This window comes from Pundamilia nyererei, unplaced genomic scaffold, assembly GCF_000239375.1.
Source record: "Pundamilia nyererei isolate P.nyererei 1_Seehausen unplaced genomic scaffold, PunNye1.0 scaffold00045, whole genome shotgun sequence".
Taxonomy (NCBI): domain Eukaryota; kingdom Metazoa; phylum Chordata; class Actinopteri; order Cichliformes; family Cichlidae; genus Pundamilia; species Pundamilia nyererei.
Genome location: NW_005187446.1, coordinates 1,885,423 through 1,903,552, shown reverse-complemented (window position 1 = coordinate 1,903,552; position 18,130 = coordinate 1,885,423). Strand labels below are relative to the sequence as shown.

The 18,130-nt window shown below is 41.6% G+C and overlaps 2 protein-coding genes across 3 annotated transcripts in view; one reads left to right on the top strand and one right to left on the bottom strand.

Moving 5' to 3' along the window:
• cacng8b (calcium channel, voltage-dependent, gamma subunit 8b) overlaps positions 1-10,059 on the top strand; it is a 27,833-nt gene extending 17,774 nt beyond the window's left edge. For both annotated transcript variants that reach the window (XM_005731985.1, XM_005731986.1), the window contains exons 3-6: positions 464-688; positions 3,557-3,640; positions 6,019-6,159; positions 7,489-10,059. In XM_005731985.1, coding sequence (XP_005732042.1) covers positions 466-688; positions 3,557-3,640; positions 6,019-6,159; positions 7,489-8,291 — 1,251 coding nt within the window. In that variant the 5' untranslated portion in view covers positions 464-465 and the 3' untranslated portion in view covers positions 8,292-10,059. The remainder of the gene's footprint in view (positions 1-463; positions 689-3,556; positions 3,641-6,018; positions 6,160-7,488) is intronic.
• Positions 10,060-14,493: 4,434 nt separating this feature from the next.
• Positions 14,494-18,130, bottom strand: part of cacng6b (calcium channel, voltage-dependent, gamma subunit 6b) — an 8,026-nt gene continuing 4,389 nt past the window's right edge. Inside the window, exons 3-5 of the mRNA XM_005731984.1 lie at positions 17,582-17,656; positions 16,013-16,150; positions 14,494-15,894 (exon numbers count right to left, since the gene is read on the bottom strand). Coding sequence (XP_005732041.1) covers positions 15,674-15,894; positions 16,013-16,150; positions 17,582-17,656 — 434 coding nt within the window. The 3' untranslated portion in view covers positions 14,494-15,673. The remainder of the gene's footprint in view (positions 15,895-16,012; positions 16,151-17,581; positions 17,657-18,130) is intronic.

Below are 18,130 nucleotides of genomic sequence, written 5' to 3'. Positions count from 1 at the left end.
GTGTGTGTGTGTGTGTGTGTGTGTGTGTGTGTGCATCGAGCCCTGCTGATACCGAGGGGGAGAACATTGTCAGGGTCATGAATATGGAGTAGACTGAGTTTGGGAGGGTGAGATCTGTTGTGCTTCACATCAATTCTGTCTTGTTAGGCAGAGTCAGCAGAGTCATCAAACTCTCCTCCAAGGACACATCATAGAGCCACTTATGCACCTCCCACATCCGCCTACACCTCGCGCTCATCTTTTCTCATCGCCTCCCTCTCTCCCTCCCACCGGTGCCCCTCGCCTCCTCCTGCTCCTCATCATCTCACCTTCTTTGTTTGCTGTCTTTTTTAATAAACTGCACTTTGTTAAGTTCTTCCTTGTTCTCCTACTCTTCGATAAATTCTTTTTATTTGCACTCCTGATGCCCACTCTCTCCGACTTCTCACTCACCTCTTCCTCCACTTTCTGGTTTCCCTTAAAGGCATGGTGTGTGAGAAGGGGATCCAGATCCTTCTCACCACCGTGGGGGCATTCGCTGCCTTCGGCCTGATGACGGTGGCAATAGGCACGGACTACTGGCTGTACTCCCGTGCCCTCATCTGCAACAGCACAGCCAACGTGACCCAGGATGACCCTCATAATAAGGACAAGAAGGACCCTGGTGCTCTCACCCACTCCGGTTTATGGAGAATATGCTGCTTGGAAGGTAACAAAAGAGCTTTCATCGACAGGAATCTGTGTGCGGGATTTGGACTTAAGTAGACGCATGTTTGAAAACGTTTGAAGTTTATAGCTACTTTCTGGATCTTTAGGTTCATATTCAACTGAGAGATATAATAGAGTTGCAGAGTGGAAGGGCACTCACAGTATTGTGTGACTTTAAGTTATGGTCGTGGTGGTTTCAGACTGGATGCTGTGCAGGCAGCAGATGAATTGAACCACTGTTTAAATCACATTAATCACTGCACGCAGTAATTTTGATACTCTGTTTATTATACTGTATTTATTGGCTCTTTTTTTAAATTTTCTATATTCAACTATTTAACCTTTAAGCTGGTGGCCTGAAACCCGCTCCTGAGGTCCAACTAGACAATTGTATCTCATTGAAATGTTAAAGCTTATAAATGGGAGTACATTTCCCATTATTCAGTCACATATTTTTAATAGTATGCATTGTTCTTCTGTTAAATGGGATCAGAGTCTAACAGCAAGAACCTCTCACTTGACTTTAGAAAAACTTTGCTCAGGAGGGCGCAGCACTGCAGCAGCACCAACATACACATTTCATTTGTATTTGGTCGACCGTGCCACAGGGCCAAAAAAAACAATTTTGCATAATTGCAATATAATTACGTGATACTGAAGCGTAACCCTCATCCAAAATAATCCATTAATCATTGTCTGTGATTCAGGATGCATTCATTCAAGTCAATTGCTGAAACAAAAGCCTCTGTTCACCCATCGGCTTCTCATTTCAAGTGGCGGAAGATACAGAATCTGGCAGCAACCATCTCTCAATCTTCACTTCTTGTGTCACTGCAACACAAGCTGCTAATTCATTATACATTACACTGCCTGCCTGACACTCTACAGTAAAAGCTGGGATGGAGTTAACAGTGAAGAAGCAAAGGGGTGGTGTGAGTTTGCGATCTGTGCCTTTGCTCACATGCAGACTGAGGTAAAAGCTTTTTTTTGTCTCCAGGAAAACCGCTTGGCTCTCTTTATAAAGCATCCCTGGCCCATCCTGGGCTTGGTCATTGTACAAAGCTAATTTGTCCTCATCTCTAAGCTTCCTGATAGCAAAGCAGCCAATTAGAGATAAGCTCTAGCCCTTGCAGCTCTGCTGCAGTGCACCCCCACCCACTCTTTCCCTCACCGCTCTCTCTCTCAGTTTTTTCCACTTGCTATCCCTCTGCCTTCCTCCCCCAAACATTTTTACATTTCATCTTTCACTGGTTTGTCCTCATCTTTGCCTCCTTGTAGTTTCCTCTCGTTTTCAGCCTTTTCTGCTGCAGTAAAGCTGACAGAGTCTTGGCGTGGCTTAGAGGTCAAGTATCCTTGATGTCTGTGGAGTATTCAGCCAAGATAGATGCTCAGTAGTTGTGCAGTGATGCAGTGAGGTGTAGAAGGGGTGGAAATGCAGGACATGCTAGCTCCAAAAGATTTATGCCTGCAGGTGGGTGGCACATTGTGCTGTGGATATAGACGTGTCCTGTCCTCTTCTCCCCTCTGCAGACTCATTCAAGGTGGGGTTGCACTGACTTACCAGTCAATGAAGATTTTATCTGTCTGTGTGATTTTTTGTTAGATAATTCCACAAATGTGTGAGCCCGATACTGAACATGTCAGCTGCCAGAGTCACTTAGCACAGCTGTGTTTGAGGTCATGTAGTGAGATAATATTGGAAGCACGTTCACATACACTCATTGAATACTTTATTCAGTTGACCCTTTTGTCTTCAGAGCTACCTTAATTATTTCCTGGCACAAATTCAACAAGGTGCTGGAAATGTTGCTCTGAAATGTTGCTCCATATTGGAATGACAGCGTCACACAGCTGATGGGAATCCATGAAATGAATTGAGAGATGTATATATTGGTTGTAATGAGGTTTATTACACGAAGTAGTCCTCTGTCCTCTCATATCAATGAAGCATTTTCACCTAAAGAACTGCTGCACATTGGATGTTTTCTGTTTGTCAGACAATTCTCTGTAAATCCTAGAGATGATTGTGTAGGAAAATCCCAGCAGATCAGCAGTTTCTGAAATACTGACTAGCCTATTTGGCTACTGAAACGTTTTATTCACTCTCTCTGCCTCTTAGGGCAGCAGACCACATGAACCAGTGTTTCTAAAACTAACTCTTACATTTATATAAGACTATAGATATAGAATACTCTAAGAACGTGTGTGCATAAGGTGGTATTTTCACAGTCCTGGATTTGTGGTTTAATAAAGGACGATGGAAAATGCCAACATAGACTAATGCAGGGTTTCAAAAGTGCCTGATCCATGTGGCTCATCCAGTATTTCCCTCCCATTGTACCACCATCTGTTTCTTTACAGACCTACCTGTGGAAATGTAGGAGCACTGAGAGACCATCTCACCCCACATCTGTTCGTCTATCCCTCAGTCTGTGTCTCTTCATTTCATCACTCCACCTTTCTCAAAATCCATCCACCAACAACAGTGGTGGGCTGTCATCATCGTTCCGTGCGTCCCTCCGTTCGTCTGTCTGTCTACATTCAAGACCCCGCCGGGTAGTTATCGGTCTGCCTGTGTGTCTGCTTGTATGTATTTACGTTGTGCCTGTGCGTTCACTGTGTTTGTGACATTACTAACATAAGCTGTAATTACAACGAGAGTCATTAACCTCGATGATGTTCCTAAACAATATACCCAAATTTACCATTCAGCGCATTTGCTTGGATTCATTTTCGAATCACGGTACAACATTTTCCAGGTCAATCAGTCTTTTCATCAAGAGGATAGAAACTGTTCTCATAAGGCTTCAGCTTTGAGTTGTTGCCTTTTGTTGAGTCTGGTCACCATTTTTCTTCTTGTCTGTCTCAGGAGTGAAGAGAGGAGTGTGCTCTCAGATTAACCACTTCCCAGAGGATGCAGACTTTGACCATGATGGGGCAGAGTACGTCCTACGTAAGTTATTACCTGAAGTGCCAGATGTGGGTGATGTAGAGGGGGAACAAAAAAACAACCTGAAAACAAATTAAGAGCAAAGTATAAAATGGTGCCTTGATGCTTTAAACTTGGCGTTTTATTGCTCATTCTCTCAATCACATTAAGAAATAAACACGTGACAAGGTTTACAAAGCCATGAGAGAAGGGGTGCCCTAGTTCATGCTCAATGCCCTGCAGACATGTCTTTCTGCACTGATATGATGCATGTGTGCCCGTGCATACGTAAAGAAAAGCTTGTGCTCTGTTTACAATGTTGCAGAGGCATTTTGCTGGCATTTAGGTGGCATTTTCTCTCCTGTGGCCTAGTTGTCCTAGATGAGAGAGGCGTGTTAATGTGTGTGTGTGTGTGTGTGTGTGTGTGTGTGTGTGTGTGTGTGTGTGTGGTTGGCAGACCTCCTGAAAGGACCGGGGGCCACATGGGAAGGGTTTGATTCAGTTGGGTGCATAGAACTGAGTAATTAATTTCCTCAAAAAAGTATTCTGTGTATTTTATTTAAAGCAAATTTCAACATATTTAATTATTTCATAGCATTTTTACCTATTTTTCTCACATTTTCTAAGCCTTGGTTAACGAGGACATAGAATGTTTTTCTCCACCTGTCACTACAGTAGGAGCACAGAAACAGGTTGGCTATCATTTCTTCCTTGTAATCGTTATAGGGAAATATGCTTCTTACAGTTTCAATGTTAGATGATCATATTAAGCATAGCGAAAGAAATCCCAGTGAGCCAAAAGGTCAGGGGTCAGACAGCACTAAACGCTTGGTTTCCAATGGGTTTTCTACTCTTGTGTCGAGTTGATGTCAGCTCAGAACGATTTTCCTTATATTTCTTATTTTAACATGGCTTAGGTTACCATGCCATACCACTTTATTTATAAAGCACTACAGTGCTGATCAAAGTGCTGCACAATAACAGCAAACATAAAAGACCAAAGGGTAAAAGTTACAGAACACACTGGGTCAAAGGCCATGGCGTAAAAATGTGTCTGTAAACAAGAGTTAAAAACAGCAAGTGAAGGAGACTGCCTGAAGTGCGATGGCAAATTGTTCCACATACATGGAGCCGCAGCTGTGAAAGCTCTATCGTCTTTGAGTTTGTGTTGCATCTTTGTAACAAGCGAAGTCGTCTGGTCTGCTAACCTGAGAGAACGAGACGGGATGTAAGGATGTAACAGCGCACACAGCTGAAACGGGGGAAACAACCACTTAGAGAATTAAAAACAAATAAAAGGATTTTAAAGTGGATTTGTAAAGGCTCTGGAAGCCAGTGTAGAGAAGCTAAAATTGGAGTGTTATTGGTTGCACCAGATAAAAATCTAGTGTTCTGCACCAGTTGTAGGAGGTGCAAAGGAGCGTGAAGTCAAGCTAATTCCTATGAAAAGTGCATTGCAGTAATCGAGATGAGACGTAATAAAAGCATGTATTAATGTTTCAAGGTTTGCATATGGACAGGAGAGGCTTGATTTGTGACAGCAGCCTCAAGTGGAAAAGGCAGGAATTAGACACTGTGTTCCCATGAGGATCGAATTATAGAGAATGATTCATTTTCAATGAATTTCTTATATAATGTCAAGAAGAAAATGTGACACAGGAGGTGCATTTGGTGCCACTGGAACAACATAACTTCTGTCTTGCTCTCATTAAAATTTGGAAAATTTAATCAATAAGCCAGTTAAGGAAAGGCTGGACAGGACATGCACCAATGTGTTTCACTATAAAAATAAACTTGACAGTCATAACAGTTAAAGCAAATATTATGTGTCTGGAAAATAGTGCCAAGTGGGTACAAAGAGAAAGATGGAGGTCCAAAAATGGAGCCTTGTGGTACTTTTTTCAGACAGAGAATAAATGTTTTCTTTAAATGTGAAAGTGCTACAAATGAGCATAAAAGATTTAGTCCTAGTTGTCGTAGTGCCAGGATGCACAATAAACACTCTCTGAGCACCTACTTTGTCAAAAACACATCAGAAGAGCAATTTGTAAATTTGCCTGCAGCACAGGCACAACAATTGCATGCTGCTTTAATGAAGAAGCCAATCACAGTTGCAACAATGATCTTATTTTTTGTATAGGGTTTTTTTAACAGACCTATTTCAGAATAAAATGCTTGTGATACTCTGTTAGAAAACCTATGACATAATTGACTGTTCTGTCCTGTATACAAGAGCTAAATAACTTGTGCTTATTTAGGTAATTTGATTATATTACACAAACTTTATCAAAAGCAAGTTTTGATCTGGTGAAAATCTTCTATTCATTAAGTTTCTTGATGTCATGTTGCACAGTAATAGCTTTTTGCTTGTTTCATTTACTCTTCATCTTCCATTCTTTTAGGGGTAGTCAGGGCTTCCAACATCTTCCCCATCCTTAGTGCCATCCTTCTGCTGATGGGAGGAGTTTGCATTGCTGCTAGTCGTTTCTATAAAAGCAAAAGGAATATTATCCTGGGGGCAGGGATCCTCTTTGTGGCTGCAGGTAAGTGAGGACTGTTTTACGTAACTCTGTATGTAGCTCAGTATCTGTGCTTGTGTGCACATGTCTTCATGTATTTATCTACACTGCTAAAAAAAAATTACAGGAACACATTTTTATAGTAGTGCCGAGTCAGTTACACCTCTGGGATATTGATCTGGTCGGTTAAGTAGCAGAGGGGGTTGTTAATCAGTTTCATCTCTTTTGGAGTTAATGAAATTAACACGGATGCACTAGAGGGACAACAGTGAGACAATCCCCTAGAGAGGAAATGACATTTTTCCCTCCTTATTTTTCCTGACTGTTTTTTCACTAGTTTTGCATTTGGCTAGGGTCAAAAATTACCTACAGCAGGCCTCTAGTGTGAATGTGCCTGACCAAATAATCAAAAACAGGCTTCGTGAGGGTGGCCTCGGGGCCTGACATTGTCTAGTGGGCCCTGTCCTCACTGTTCAGTGCTGTGGAGCCCGATTTGGTTAGCATTTGACATAGAATACTAGAATTTGCAGGTCCATCATGGGCACCATGTGCTTTTCATAGATCAGACCAGGTTCACCCTAAACACATGAGAGATGTGAAAGGGTCTGGAGAAGAACGTTATGCTGCCTGTAATAGCATTCAGCATGACTGTTTTGGTGGTGGATCAGTGATGGTCTGGGGAGGCGTATCCATGGAGGGATGCAAGGACCTCTACAAGCTAGGCAACAGCACCCTGACTGCCATTGGGTATCAGGATATAGTCCTTGGGTCCACTGTCAGGCCATATGCTGGTGCAGTGGGTCCTGGGATCGTCTTGGTACATGACAATGCTCATCTGCTGAGAGCATGGAGGCAGTTCCTGGAGGATGAAGGAATTGATACCATTAACTGGCTCCCACCATCACTTGATCTAAATCCGGTAGATTTAATGTGTGTGACATTCTGTTTCAGTCCTGCATCATTTTTTCACTTTGGTTTTGCAGTGTCTTTGAATTCAGCTCTCTGTAGGATGACAATTTTCTTTTCCTTGAAATGATGTAGGATCCGTTTGTACCTATCGCATTACCCAGTCCATATCAGTGTATATCCTGCATTTTTTTCCATTGAGGTCTGATTGGTTTTAAATGGTTGTTATACCTTTTTTTAGCAGGGTAGATGTGTGAACAGTGTTCTGGAGAATATCATGTGGCACAACAGTTTCTATGCTTTGTTTGGGGGTGCCTGTCGCTGCCAAATTAATGGCTACCTGTTGTTTTTATTAACAAATGTCAGACAAATTTATGTATTAGCACTGTATGCAGGCCCATGTTTGTGTACATCTTTTATAAATATCGTATTTCTGTGCTGTCGCAGGTCTGAGCAACATAATTGGTGTGATTGTCTACATCTCGGCTGCGCTGGGGGACATTTCTCCGAAGAAGGATGAAGATAAGAAATGGCAGTACTCCTATGGTTGGTCCTTTTACTTTGGAGGCCTTTCCTTCATTATGGCTGAAATGGTGGGGGTGCTGGCTGTCAACATCTACATCGAGAAGAACAAGGAGCTCCGCTGTCGTTCTCGCACCGACATTTTCAAAAGTACCACGCACGCCATGCTCCGCCTGCCCAGCTACCGCTTCCGCCGCCGCTCTCGCTCCTCATCCCGTTCGACCGACCCTTCCCGCTCCCGAGACCCCTCGCCTGTGGGGGGAGGTGGAGGAAAGAACTTCGGGCTGCCCCCCTCTGCACTACTTTCCCAGGGCCCCATTTCAGTGTCCACTCTACCCAACCCGCACTCTCGCTCCCACACAGCCCTGGCTGGAGGAGACATCTCCCTGTACACGTTGTCCCGTGACCCCAAGTTGGGAGGGTTGCCGCCCATGTATGGAACGGTGGACAGGGCCACGCTCTACCAGCTCCACAACTGCTTTCCAAAGGATGGAGGCGTAGGGGGAGGGGGGGTGATGATGAGCGGCACTCTCCCATCACTCAAGTCCCACAACCCTTCCAATTCTTCCAACTCCAATCCACCAATTCCCAACTCTGTGGGCTCTGGCCCTCCGCCCTTCACCTCATCCACAGTCGACAGGGAGCGAGGGATGGGGACTCTGGACAGGCTGAAGGGAGACAGGGAGAGCAACTCTAACACCCTCAATAGAAAAACAACACCTGTGTAGAGGAAGGGTATTAGAGGGGTAGGTGAGGAGGGAGGAGGATGGGTAGTAAAGAAAGAGGGAAGCCAGAAAGGAGCACTGCAGGCTCAACAGGAGGTAGAAACACAGGCAGAAACACAGGAGGTAGAAACACAGGTAAAACGCTACATCTCTCCCTCCATGTTCACTGTTATTTAGTCTACTCAATCTCACTGAGGATAAAAAGAAGAGTAATAACAGAGCGATAATAACAACAACAATGAACTTTCACAATAAAACTATTTTGATATTTTAATGTGCTAGAAATGATTTATTTTGTTAATGATCAAACGCAATTAACCTTGGGCTATTATGAAAATGTTTCACATAATTTTTGTGCAATATTACCGCTAATTTAACCAGGCCATCATTGATGTAAAATTGTTGTTGTGATTATTCTTAGAGTTATTACAGGCTAGCTGTATGTGCAAACACTATAATTTAGAATTAAATTTTAATTTTCACATTTTCTTTTCCTTTATGACTTTTACTGTGAATCTCTTCCATGCAGAGCCACTGGGACTAACAGTGAGCTGTAATATGTCAGTGTCCAGCATGAGTGTGCACAATAACGTGGGAGAATGAGAGCCTGTATAATTATTTTTTCTTTTTTAACCCAAATGTTGTATGATTTTCATTTATATGATGAAGTCAGATGTGAATACTGTAAATTGTCTTCCAATATTGATACTGAAAGAAATGCAACAATAATGTGAGTGACTGCGACAGCTCACCAACTTCATTGTTATTATGAGTCTGAGTTTTCTATGGGCCTCTGTTAGTCTTATTTCCATTCTAATCAGTGTGAACAGTAGTAATTGTAGCTCTAGTCGTGTTGAAGATGTTTGTTCTTGGGCATTAACAGAACCTCTGCTCAGACGTAGCAGGAAAAAAAAAAGAGACATAGAATTACACATTTGTACAGAATCAGGTGAAGGTTGCTGCCTGAGGAGAAAAACAAAACAAAAAAAAGCAGATTTTTTTCTATGAAAAGTCCCAAAGTGACACATGCAAATCATCATTTTCAGTGGCAAAAAAGAAAAACACTCTGTATATGTGGGTTAAAGGGTTTAAAAAAAGATACCTGTACATTGTAATTATGCATACATATATTTGTAACGTCTATAGACATGTTTCTCGGGACCACTGTTCAAAATGGGTATGCATTTTGGAACGAGCCGGTTTGGCTTAAGTGTTTTGCTCCCAGTGCCGTCCCTGGACTCTTGTCGGGTGGTTTCAACCGCCAACCCTGGCCCGCCATATCTGCCCATTTACGGCCACACGATCGGTGTTTTCCCTACTTTATCACCAATGGCGGCTTCACCACAGACAACCCCTTAAGCTCCCCAAAGATTCCTTTCACTGTGCTTCCCCAGTAACTCCTGAGTCTGAACTCTGCGCTGTTTATGTGGATGAGAATGTAGACACATGTAACACCCAGCCATCCCACCCTCTTCCAAACTGTCCTGAGTGACTGCAGATCTAGGTGGAAACTGTGGATTCACCTGCTCCGTGGTATAATGAAGAAACAAAAACAATGACCAGATGCTTCCAGATTATTTTCATTTCGTTGATTTCATTTCAGAAAAAGAAAAAAATGTGATTAAAAATGCACACAGATAGCATTTATGTGGGCAATATGAATAGTATGTAGTTGAGAATAGATATATCTAGATAAATGATTATGGTTTATCTAAATGTGTGATAAACTTAAAACACTGTATTGCACGAAGTTTATAAAAAAAAACAATAACAGAAATATTTACAGAGTGCTGTCTTTTTTTTCCTTTTTTTGTTGTTCAGTAGAACCTCCGAAGCAGACTGAAAAAAAAAGTTGGAATATTCTGGTTTTTTACCCGAGTAAATGAAGCAATACAATATTTTACAAATACTGCACTAAAAAAAGTCCTGCAGTTAATTTGTGTTTCATGTTCTTTCTCCTATTGTTGCGCTACAGTAGAAGGCTGTGAAAAAACACAGTTGAATCATAAAGATTCAGATTTAATTCCGTTCATATTCAGTGCATATTCATATATAAAATTATGTAGTTTATTTTAATTTGTTATGGTGGTTGACAAAAACAAGTTAATTAGGCATTAACTTGATAGACACTTTATTATGTTGTCAACTCAAGTATCTAATCAGCCAGTCACATGGCAGAAATTCAGTGCATTTAGGCATACAGATATCAGCGAGACAACCTGCTGAAGTTCAAATCGAACTTCAGAATGGGGAAGAAAGGCAATTTAAGTAACTTTGAAAGTGGCATGGTTGCTGTTGTCAGTCTGTTTCAGAAAATGCTGATCTACTGGGATTTTCCCACACAACCACCTCTAGGGTTTACAGAGAATGGTCTGCAGGTATGCAGGTGAAAGGTATGCAGAGGAGCATCTCTGAACATGCATCATGCCAAACCTTGAAGCAGATGGGCAACAGTAGCTAAACGCAGCACTGAGTATGACTCCTGTCAGTTAAGACTCTCCAGTCCATATAAGTGGATCAAAAAGTTATAAAAACAACGACAACAAGAGTCCCCTATAGACAACTTACACCGTGACCTGCAATTTGGCAGAGGTCATGGATCTTATACCTGAGAGCAATCATCAACTTCTGTTTCAGACTCACCTAAATATTGTGCGGAGGATAACTGCTGATTATGAAAGCTGGGGTGCTGGGTGAGACCAAGTGGTTTTCAGTTGTTCTGAGTTGAGTCTGCAGATTTCAAGATTAGTAGTGAGACTATGTTCATCTTTTCTTTTTCTTTTCCTTTTCTTGGGCTCACCATTGTGAATTCAGCCCCCAGGGACAGGCTGTAAAGGCTGTAAAAGTTCTGCTGTAACGTCTTAGGGAGAATATTCCACCTTCTGAACTGTAGGGCATACGAGTGTGACACCTCGTGCTGGCTCAGAGTGCACTAAAAAGCGCAAAATTTCTTGGCTAGACAAACACAACCTTTGCTCACCACCAGATTTGGCTCCTTGCAACTTCATCCACTTCCCAAAAAGGAAAATCAAGTTGAAGGATCCCCATTCTGACACATTGGAAGAAATCCAACACCCACCGCAGAGAAACAAGTGCCAAGAGACACAGTGGGACTTGTAAGGAACAATCTAAAAACAGAATGCTGCTGAAAACCACCCAGAAGTGCACCAAACTATGACCTTGAAAGTGAGATCTGCAAGTCTAGTTCATGACTGAGAATGGACTTCTCAGTTAACTAGAAGATCCTTTTTTGCACTTAGTACTTTGAAATAAGCGAATATTTGCATATTTTTTTTAAATATATTTTTTCAATTACAGCTAAGGAGAGCAATTGATTTTTCTGCTCACTCTGCAAGTGACAAAATGGTAAAATGCCAAAGCTTGGCCAGTTACATTGTTGCAGAGTTGAAGTTAGTACTTCACCATATCATTAGAGAGCTAAAAACTCAGCTTTCATCTCTACACCATCATGACTGTCACCGAGCTCCAAGTGTTGTGCGACAGTTTGGCACGTTACATCACATGCCTCCACTGAACGTGTCTTGAAGCCAGTAGTCTGAACCCGATGTGAGCATATTCAACTGTTTGGTCAAGAGACCATTTCACAAACTCTGATCCATATCAAAGTAATCTAAAAAAAAGTGCCATGAGATAAGGTATTTACAACAAAATTTACTTAAAGCATCAAAACTAAAGGTACTCATGATGGCCTCTGTCACTTTTATGTTATGAAATAGTTGGATTATTATCATACTGCGATTGTGATGGACATTCTGACAGATGAGGTCAGACAGGAGTCTCTGAGGACTGTGATGTTTGCAGATGACAATGTGATTTGAAGTAGGAGTAGGGACCAGGTGGAAGAGAACCTGGTGACGCGGAGGTATGCTCAAGAGAGAAGAAGAATGAAATTTAGTAGAAGTAAGACTACATGCGTGTGAATGAGAGCTAGACAGAAAAGGTAAAGTTGCAAGGAGATGTAGTGAAGGTGGAGGTGAGTTTAAATACCATGCAAAGCAGCATATAGAGCACAAAAAAAAGGTGAAGAAGAGGGTGTAAGCAGGGTGGAGTGGATGGAAACGGGTGTCAGGGTGGTTAGTGGCAGAATTATAGCAGCAAGAGTGAAAGTTTATAAAACAGTATTAAGACCTGCTATGATCTATGTTTTGAAGACAGTGGCACTGACCAAAAGACAGGAAACTCGAGGTGGCAGATTTGAAGATGTTAAGATTTTCACTAAGCGTGACCAGAATGACCAGGATTAGAAATGAGAAAATCAGAGGGAGCAGTTAGGTTGAGTAGTTGACAAGTTAGACACGCAAAGTTAGGATGGTTTGGAAATGTTCACATAAGGAATAGTGGATAAATTGGACAAAAGATGTTTAAGATAGAGCTTCTAGGCAGGAAGAAAACAGGAAGACCACAGAGAAGATTTATGGATGTGTTGGTATGACAGGGGAGGATGCTAGGGATAGGCTGAGATGGAGGCAGGTGAGACCCCTCAAGCGAGCAGCCGAAAGACGAAGAAGAAGGATTATTATCGTCATCCTTTAACTAACATACAGGCGCAATTTTAATGCTGCAGTTTAATCTGCTAAAGCCAGATTTAACTGTTTGACGTATTGGAGCAATCGTTGCATTATTTTCCATAAATATTTGGTAGAGTAGATGTTTAAAGTGAGTGCAGTACATTATAGCAACTGTGATATTTCACCACTTGTCAATAACACACACAGTTTGTCATAAACACTGCTCTTAGTAGTTACTGTGGCTCAAGGACTCTTAGCTAATGTTTTGTTTGCGGTGATCCTAAAACGATTTCAACCTTCCCTGTCAGTCTTGAGGCTCCTAATATTTGCAAATATATGGATAGTGCCAGATGGGTGGTACTTGCCAGAGAAGATAATGAGAAGAGCAACTGAAAGTTAATTCACTGAGCCCTACCTCCAAATAACTTTTTTCCGCCTCATAGGGCCATCTGGTACCTCATGCACGTTTTTTGCATGAACGATTACAAAATACTGTAAAGGTGTGCTTCGGTCACTACTCTCCTCAGAGGGATGCAGAGGAGTGGCAGCTCAAAGACTCCCATTACTGACAAGAGATGATACTCCAGATGCATTAGAGCAGGAGGAAGCAGTGACATCCTTGACAAGGGGCCCGAGAATCCTAGAAGTGCTCCAGCACCCTGAGGATTAGTGAGTGTCTTTCCCTGCATATTATCATACTTACTGCAACGTAGCTGCAGTCACAATAAGGATGACTGTGATGAAACATTTAAGGAGAGGGACTGCCAAAGCAAACAAATCTACTGCACAAGCACCATTAACAGTTTATCATATATATCATATAGATACATATGTATTTATATATACAATCAATAATGACAGCCCTTCATCATTTCATGCTCTTTTACTTGTCACATTCAGTCTACAGGTCCATCATAAAGAATTCCAGGAAGCATTTCTCCATTTACAAACACGTAACATGTGCCTACGAACCACTTTTCATGCAGTCTCAGTAGAACTATTAAACAGCTATATATACAACCCGGATAGTGTGTCATGTGGATTCAGTTTCTGCCCACTGGGGAGGTAAAAACATGTGAGTCTACATGCACACATGCATGCATGGGAATGTATGTGACTGCCAGGATGTCAAGTAGTCTCTAGAGAGATGAGCGTGAAGATTTGTTATTTCTGAGATAATCAGTCGGTTTTTGGATGGAGCAAAAAACTCGGGTGGCATGCTGGCGGTGACGCAGTGAGGTCGGGGTGGCAGAACGAGACGGGGAGGCCGCATAGGTATGAGGATAGGGGTACATAGTTGAAATTCAAGTATTAAGTTTCCCAACCTCTGCAGTGAAATGCATTGCGATGAGCTCTGGCCTAATTATAGAGGAGTGGAGTCTGGGGGAGGGGGGTGTTTGGCAGAGGGGTTAAGAGTCACTCTGCAAAGGGGTGAAAATGGGTGAATGTCAAATTGGAGGGCAGACATGGTGTCGTGCCAGCAGAACAAAGGAAGGCAGCTATTTTATGTCAAATCGTTTTAATAATAACCAATAGTGGTGCCATATACTGAGCACAGTTTACATACTGTAAACCAATGTTTCCTGTTTGAGACGTTAGCATCCTATGACAAAAATAAATTGTATTTACTGCATTGCACATAGAGTGATTAGAGACAACACCACAAGCATTGACCATTCATAAAACACAAAACAAATCCTTTTATATACAGAGGACGCATGCCCACATGTTTCATTCAACTTACATTCATCTGATACACTGAAGCAGCATTTACACAAGTGTAAAACACAGGTAATAAAATAAATAGTAATACATAAAATATTAAGATTTAAAAAGCTTAACAGAATTTCCTGCATGTACATGTAATCATATAACATGTACATGATATGATTACTAGCGCTATCAAAACAAAGCATTTGCTACTGTTTAATGTTGATATATGTCAATGTAAGCATGATATAAATAGAAATAAAAAATAACAATATTAAGCAGCCTGATTCCAAAGTTTTCACTTGTTTATTTATAATTCGAACAGATTAAAGTCCAAATTTGGTTTTGCTATTGCATTATTTTGTGTCACATTCTTCCAAGAACAGCAAGCGGAGATTAGAAAGTCAGTTGACATTAGTAGGCATGAGAAATGAGTGAGTGTGTAGATCAACAAAACATTTTCCCCTTATCTTAAATTATTATTATACCAATCTAGGTCATGTAAACGTTCTAACTTGTGTCATGATCTAACCTAACTGTGCCCTCATCAAACTTAAACTATGGTGTAATGTAATGAATTCTTCAAATGCACAGCTAAATATTGTAATTTTGCCAATAGTCACATCAGAAAACATTAGTATAAGAAGAGTTTCTCCAGGGCATGGACTACACTGTATATTCTAATTTAACTGTGTTTTTAGGGAGAGGTGAGCTTTCATACAAAGCAGACTATGAACATTTTCAAACCTCAAAAAAAAAAGTCTTAGCAATTAAAAAGAAAAGCATCTGCACGACTTATCCCAGTATAAAGGTTGGGTTTATATGTTTGTACAGCTACAGGCAGACTAACAAACCTATTTGTGACGCAGGTTTGAGTAAATACTAAAAAAGTCAGCAGTAGCCCCGTCAGTCATTCGATTTTATGCTAAAATGAACAAAAGCACTTCGTTGCAAAATCTACCTCTGCAGGCCATGCTGTGTTGTGTATGTGTTGTTGACTCCCTTTCATAAATTTAAGACCAAGTTAGTATGGCTTCTCTGGCAAAACCAATGCCAAGAGCAAGCTTGACATCACAGCTGTCTGAAATCAATTTCTCCTTCCTCATAAGCAAAGACGTCGTGAATACTGTGTGCAGCATCGGAGGGCTAGGTGTCGCTGTTCTTGTGTGGAAAACATTTCTGCCATGGGCTGAAAGGAAGAGCGAGAATGATGAAGAGGACGCCTCCAAAAATAAGAATGCCTCCCGCTGAGCCCACGCAGGCCACAGACCAGGACAGTTCATGGTGTAAAGGTATGGAGTGGTCACTGGACAGTAAGGCCAGCACAGACTGGTGGAATATGAGGACAGAGAGCAGGACCAGTACACCTGCATGAGAAGATAAAAAAGTAACAGTAACATTTAAAAGTTCAATCAGCAGTTACAATCCTTAAAATACTCATGAAAATGTTGTCCTAGCATGACTAAAAAAAGAGTCACATCCCACCTGATAGGATGAAGCAGAAGGAGGCTGGCTTAAGAAAGAATTGCACTCCTTTGCTGAGCGACATGGCAATGCATATGGAGCCCATCACCATCATGGTCAGACTCAAAAGGGCCAAGACAGCTGCTGCTAGATTCAGACCTGTGAGGGAGAGCAGCGAGAAATAACAAAATATAAAGCGCAGATGTTCAGAAGTGCATGCAGAAAGAAATCTGCAGCACAAAAGATGGAGGAATTATTGTGAGGTCTGGAAACTAGTTATGTTACACCACCTCACACATGTTTGATTCCTCTGGGATTTTGGTTAAATCTGGATTTTTGTTAAAGAACAAAAATGATGTCATCTGTGCTGCTTCCTGTACTGGCTCTGCTTAAAACAGATTTTCCTGGCATTCCAAACCTGAACAGGTGCGACCCCAAAAAATAGCCTGTGCCAATTGTGCTGTTTTTGTTTTGTTTTTTGATTCTCCAGCACGTAGATATTATTTCATTAATAAAAGCATTGCAGATAACAAGAATGGTCATAGTTGGTCAATTCCTTCCGTCAGAGTAACGAGTAACATCACAGACTAGCCACCTCTTATTATCATTTTTTATTCTCTTTTTAAACAAATAAATAAAATCATATAAATATGTAACTCTACATACTTGTGAGTAATTTCAACAGAATTTCTGTTATTACTGTAGCCCAGTTGCAGTACTTTCGTAGCCCACCCCGGTCAACATTTTAGGAATCTATGCTTTGAAAAATTGCCACAAAGTTAGCATAAACCGTAAACACAGTACAAAATAGATATGCTAGCTTCCCGGTAGCTCAGAACCTAAAATGTACTTTTCTGTAATAACCAGCAGGGGGCGACTCGACTCTTCTGGATGCAAGAAGATTTGTGGTTGTGCCTATGGGTAAATGACCATCAGCTTCCTTTCCTATTTGACCTCTGTAAAAAAAATTACTGAAACGTTTATGGGCTCACTCACTAGTTTCGGGTCATATTGAGTAAAAACTAAGTACATTTTGTAAATTAAGGTCACTGTTAAAGTCAGAAAGGGTTAGATGGGATATGCTCATTGGCTAATGACTTATGATTGAGAAGTGGTATACCCTTACTTATTTTTCACAGGACTGTGCATATCTGTTGGTGTGATTATGTCCAAGTCTACTGTGCAGCCACTGACAGCAAATCTTTCCCACAGCTCATATGTCAAATGCCGCCTTCTCTTTAACCATATCAGCAAGCAAATTTTCAAAACAGCCTCTGCTCACAACTTACGACCAAAAGATAAAAATGACTGATGTTTGCTGTGATGTAAGTAGCCTATTAATTCTCATCCAGCTTATCTCCAAACTACACTGAAACCAGTGGCTCCCTGGGCAGCACAGCAAACACATTAATCAGTCTGATAGCTTATGGCTTGCTTTGGAAAAGGGGTGGCAGTGGAAGTTAATGGTCTAAAACATGCAAAAACCACCAGTATGGTCCTGTGAGCACCGCAGTGAGCATCTTTATTGAAAGAAGAAGCTGCTGGTGTAACTGCTAATGTGTATGTCCAGGGGAAGGTGTAACATCTCACTCTTCTTAGTTGTCTTCTTGAATATGACTGCATTCTCCCCAGAGGTGAAGAATTTGAAGTAAGTACAGTTGGATTCTGTGGGCATAAAGAAGAGATCAGACAAAGAAACACACGTGCACCCACGCGCTCGCACACGCACTTACACACTCACTCTCCTATGGACGACTTCTTGTCTTCTCTGATGTGCCTACTATGCATCCATGCACTCTGTCCTTCCAGGCATCATTCCTATTTATATCGAGCATTAGCTGGAATACCCAGAGACACACACCTCTTCGCACACAAACACACACACATACGCACACTCCAGCACTGCACATATGGTGCCGCCAAAGAGGGTGAGAGACAGCAAAACACTAAGGGTGGATGGCAGAGGGGAGAAATAGTGGTAGACAGAGAGAAGGGGCAGATGGAGGCTAATGAAGGGACATGGCTACAGAAGACGGGAAGAGGATGTGCCGGGCGAAAAAGAGGGAGGAAGATGCGAGAAGTATGGATACAGGCTCAGAGGATGAGAGCGGTGAAAAGGAGGAGTGAGTTGCTGGCAGA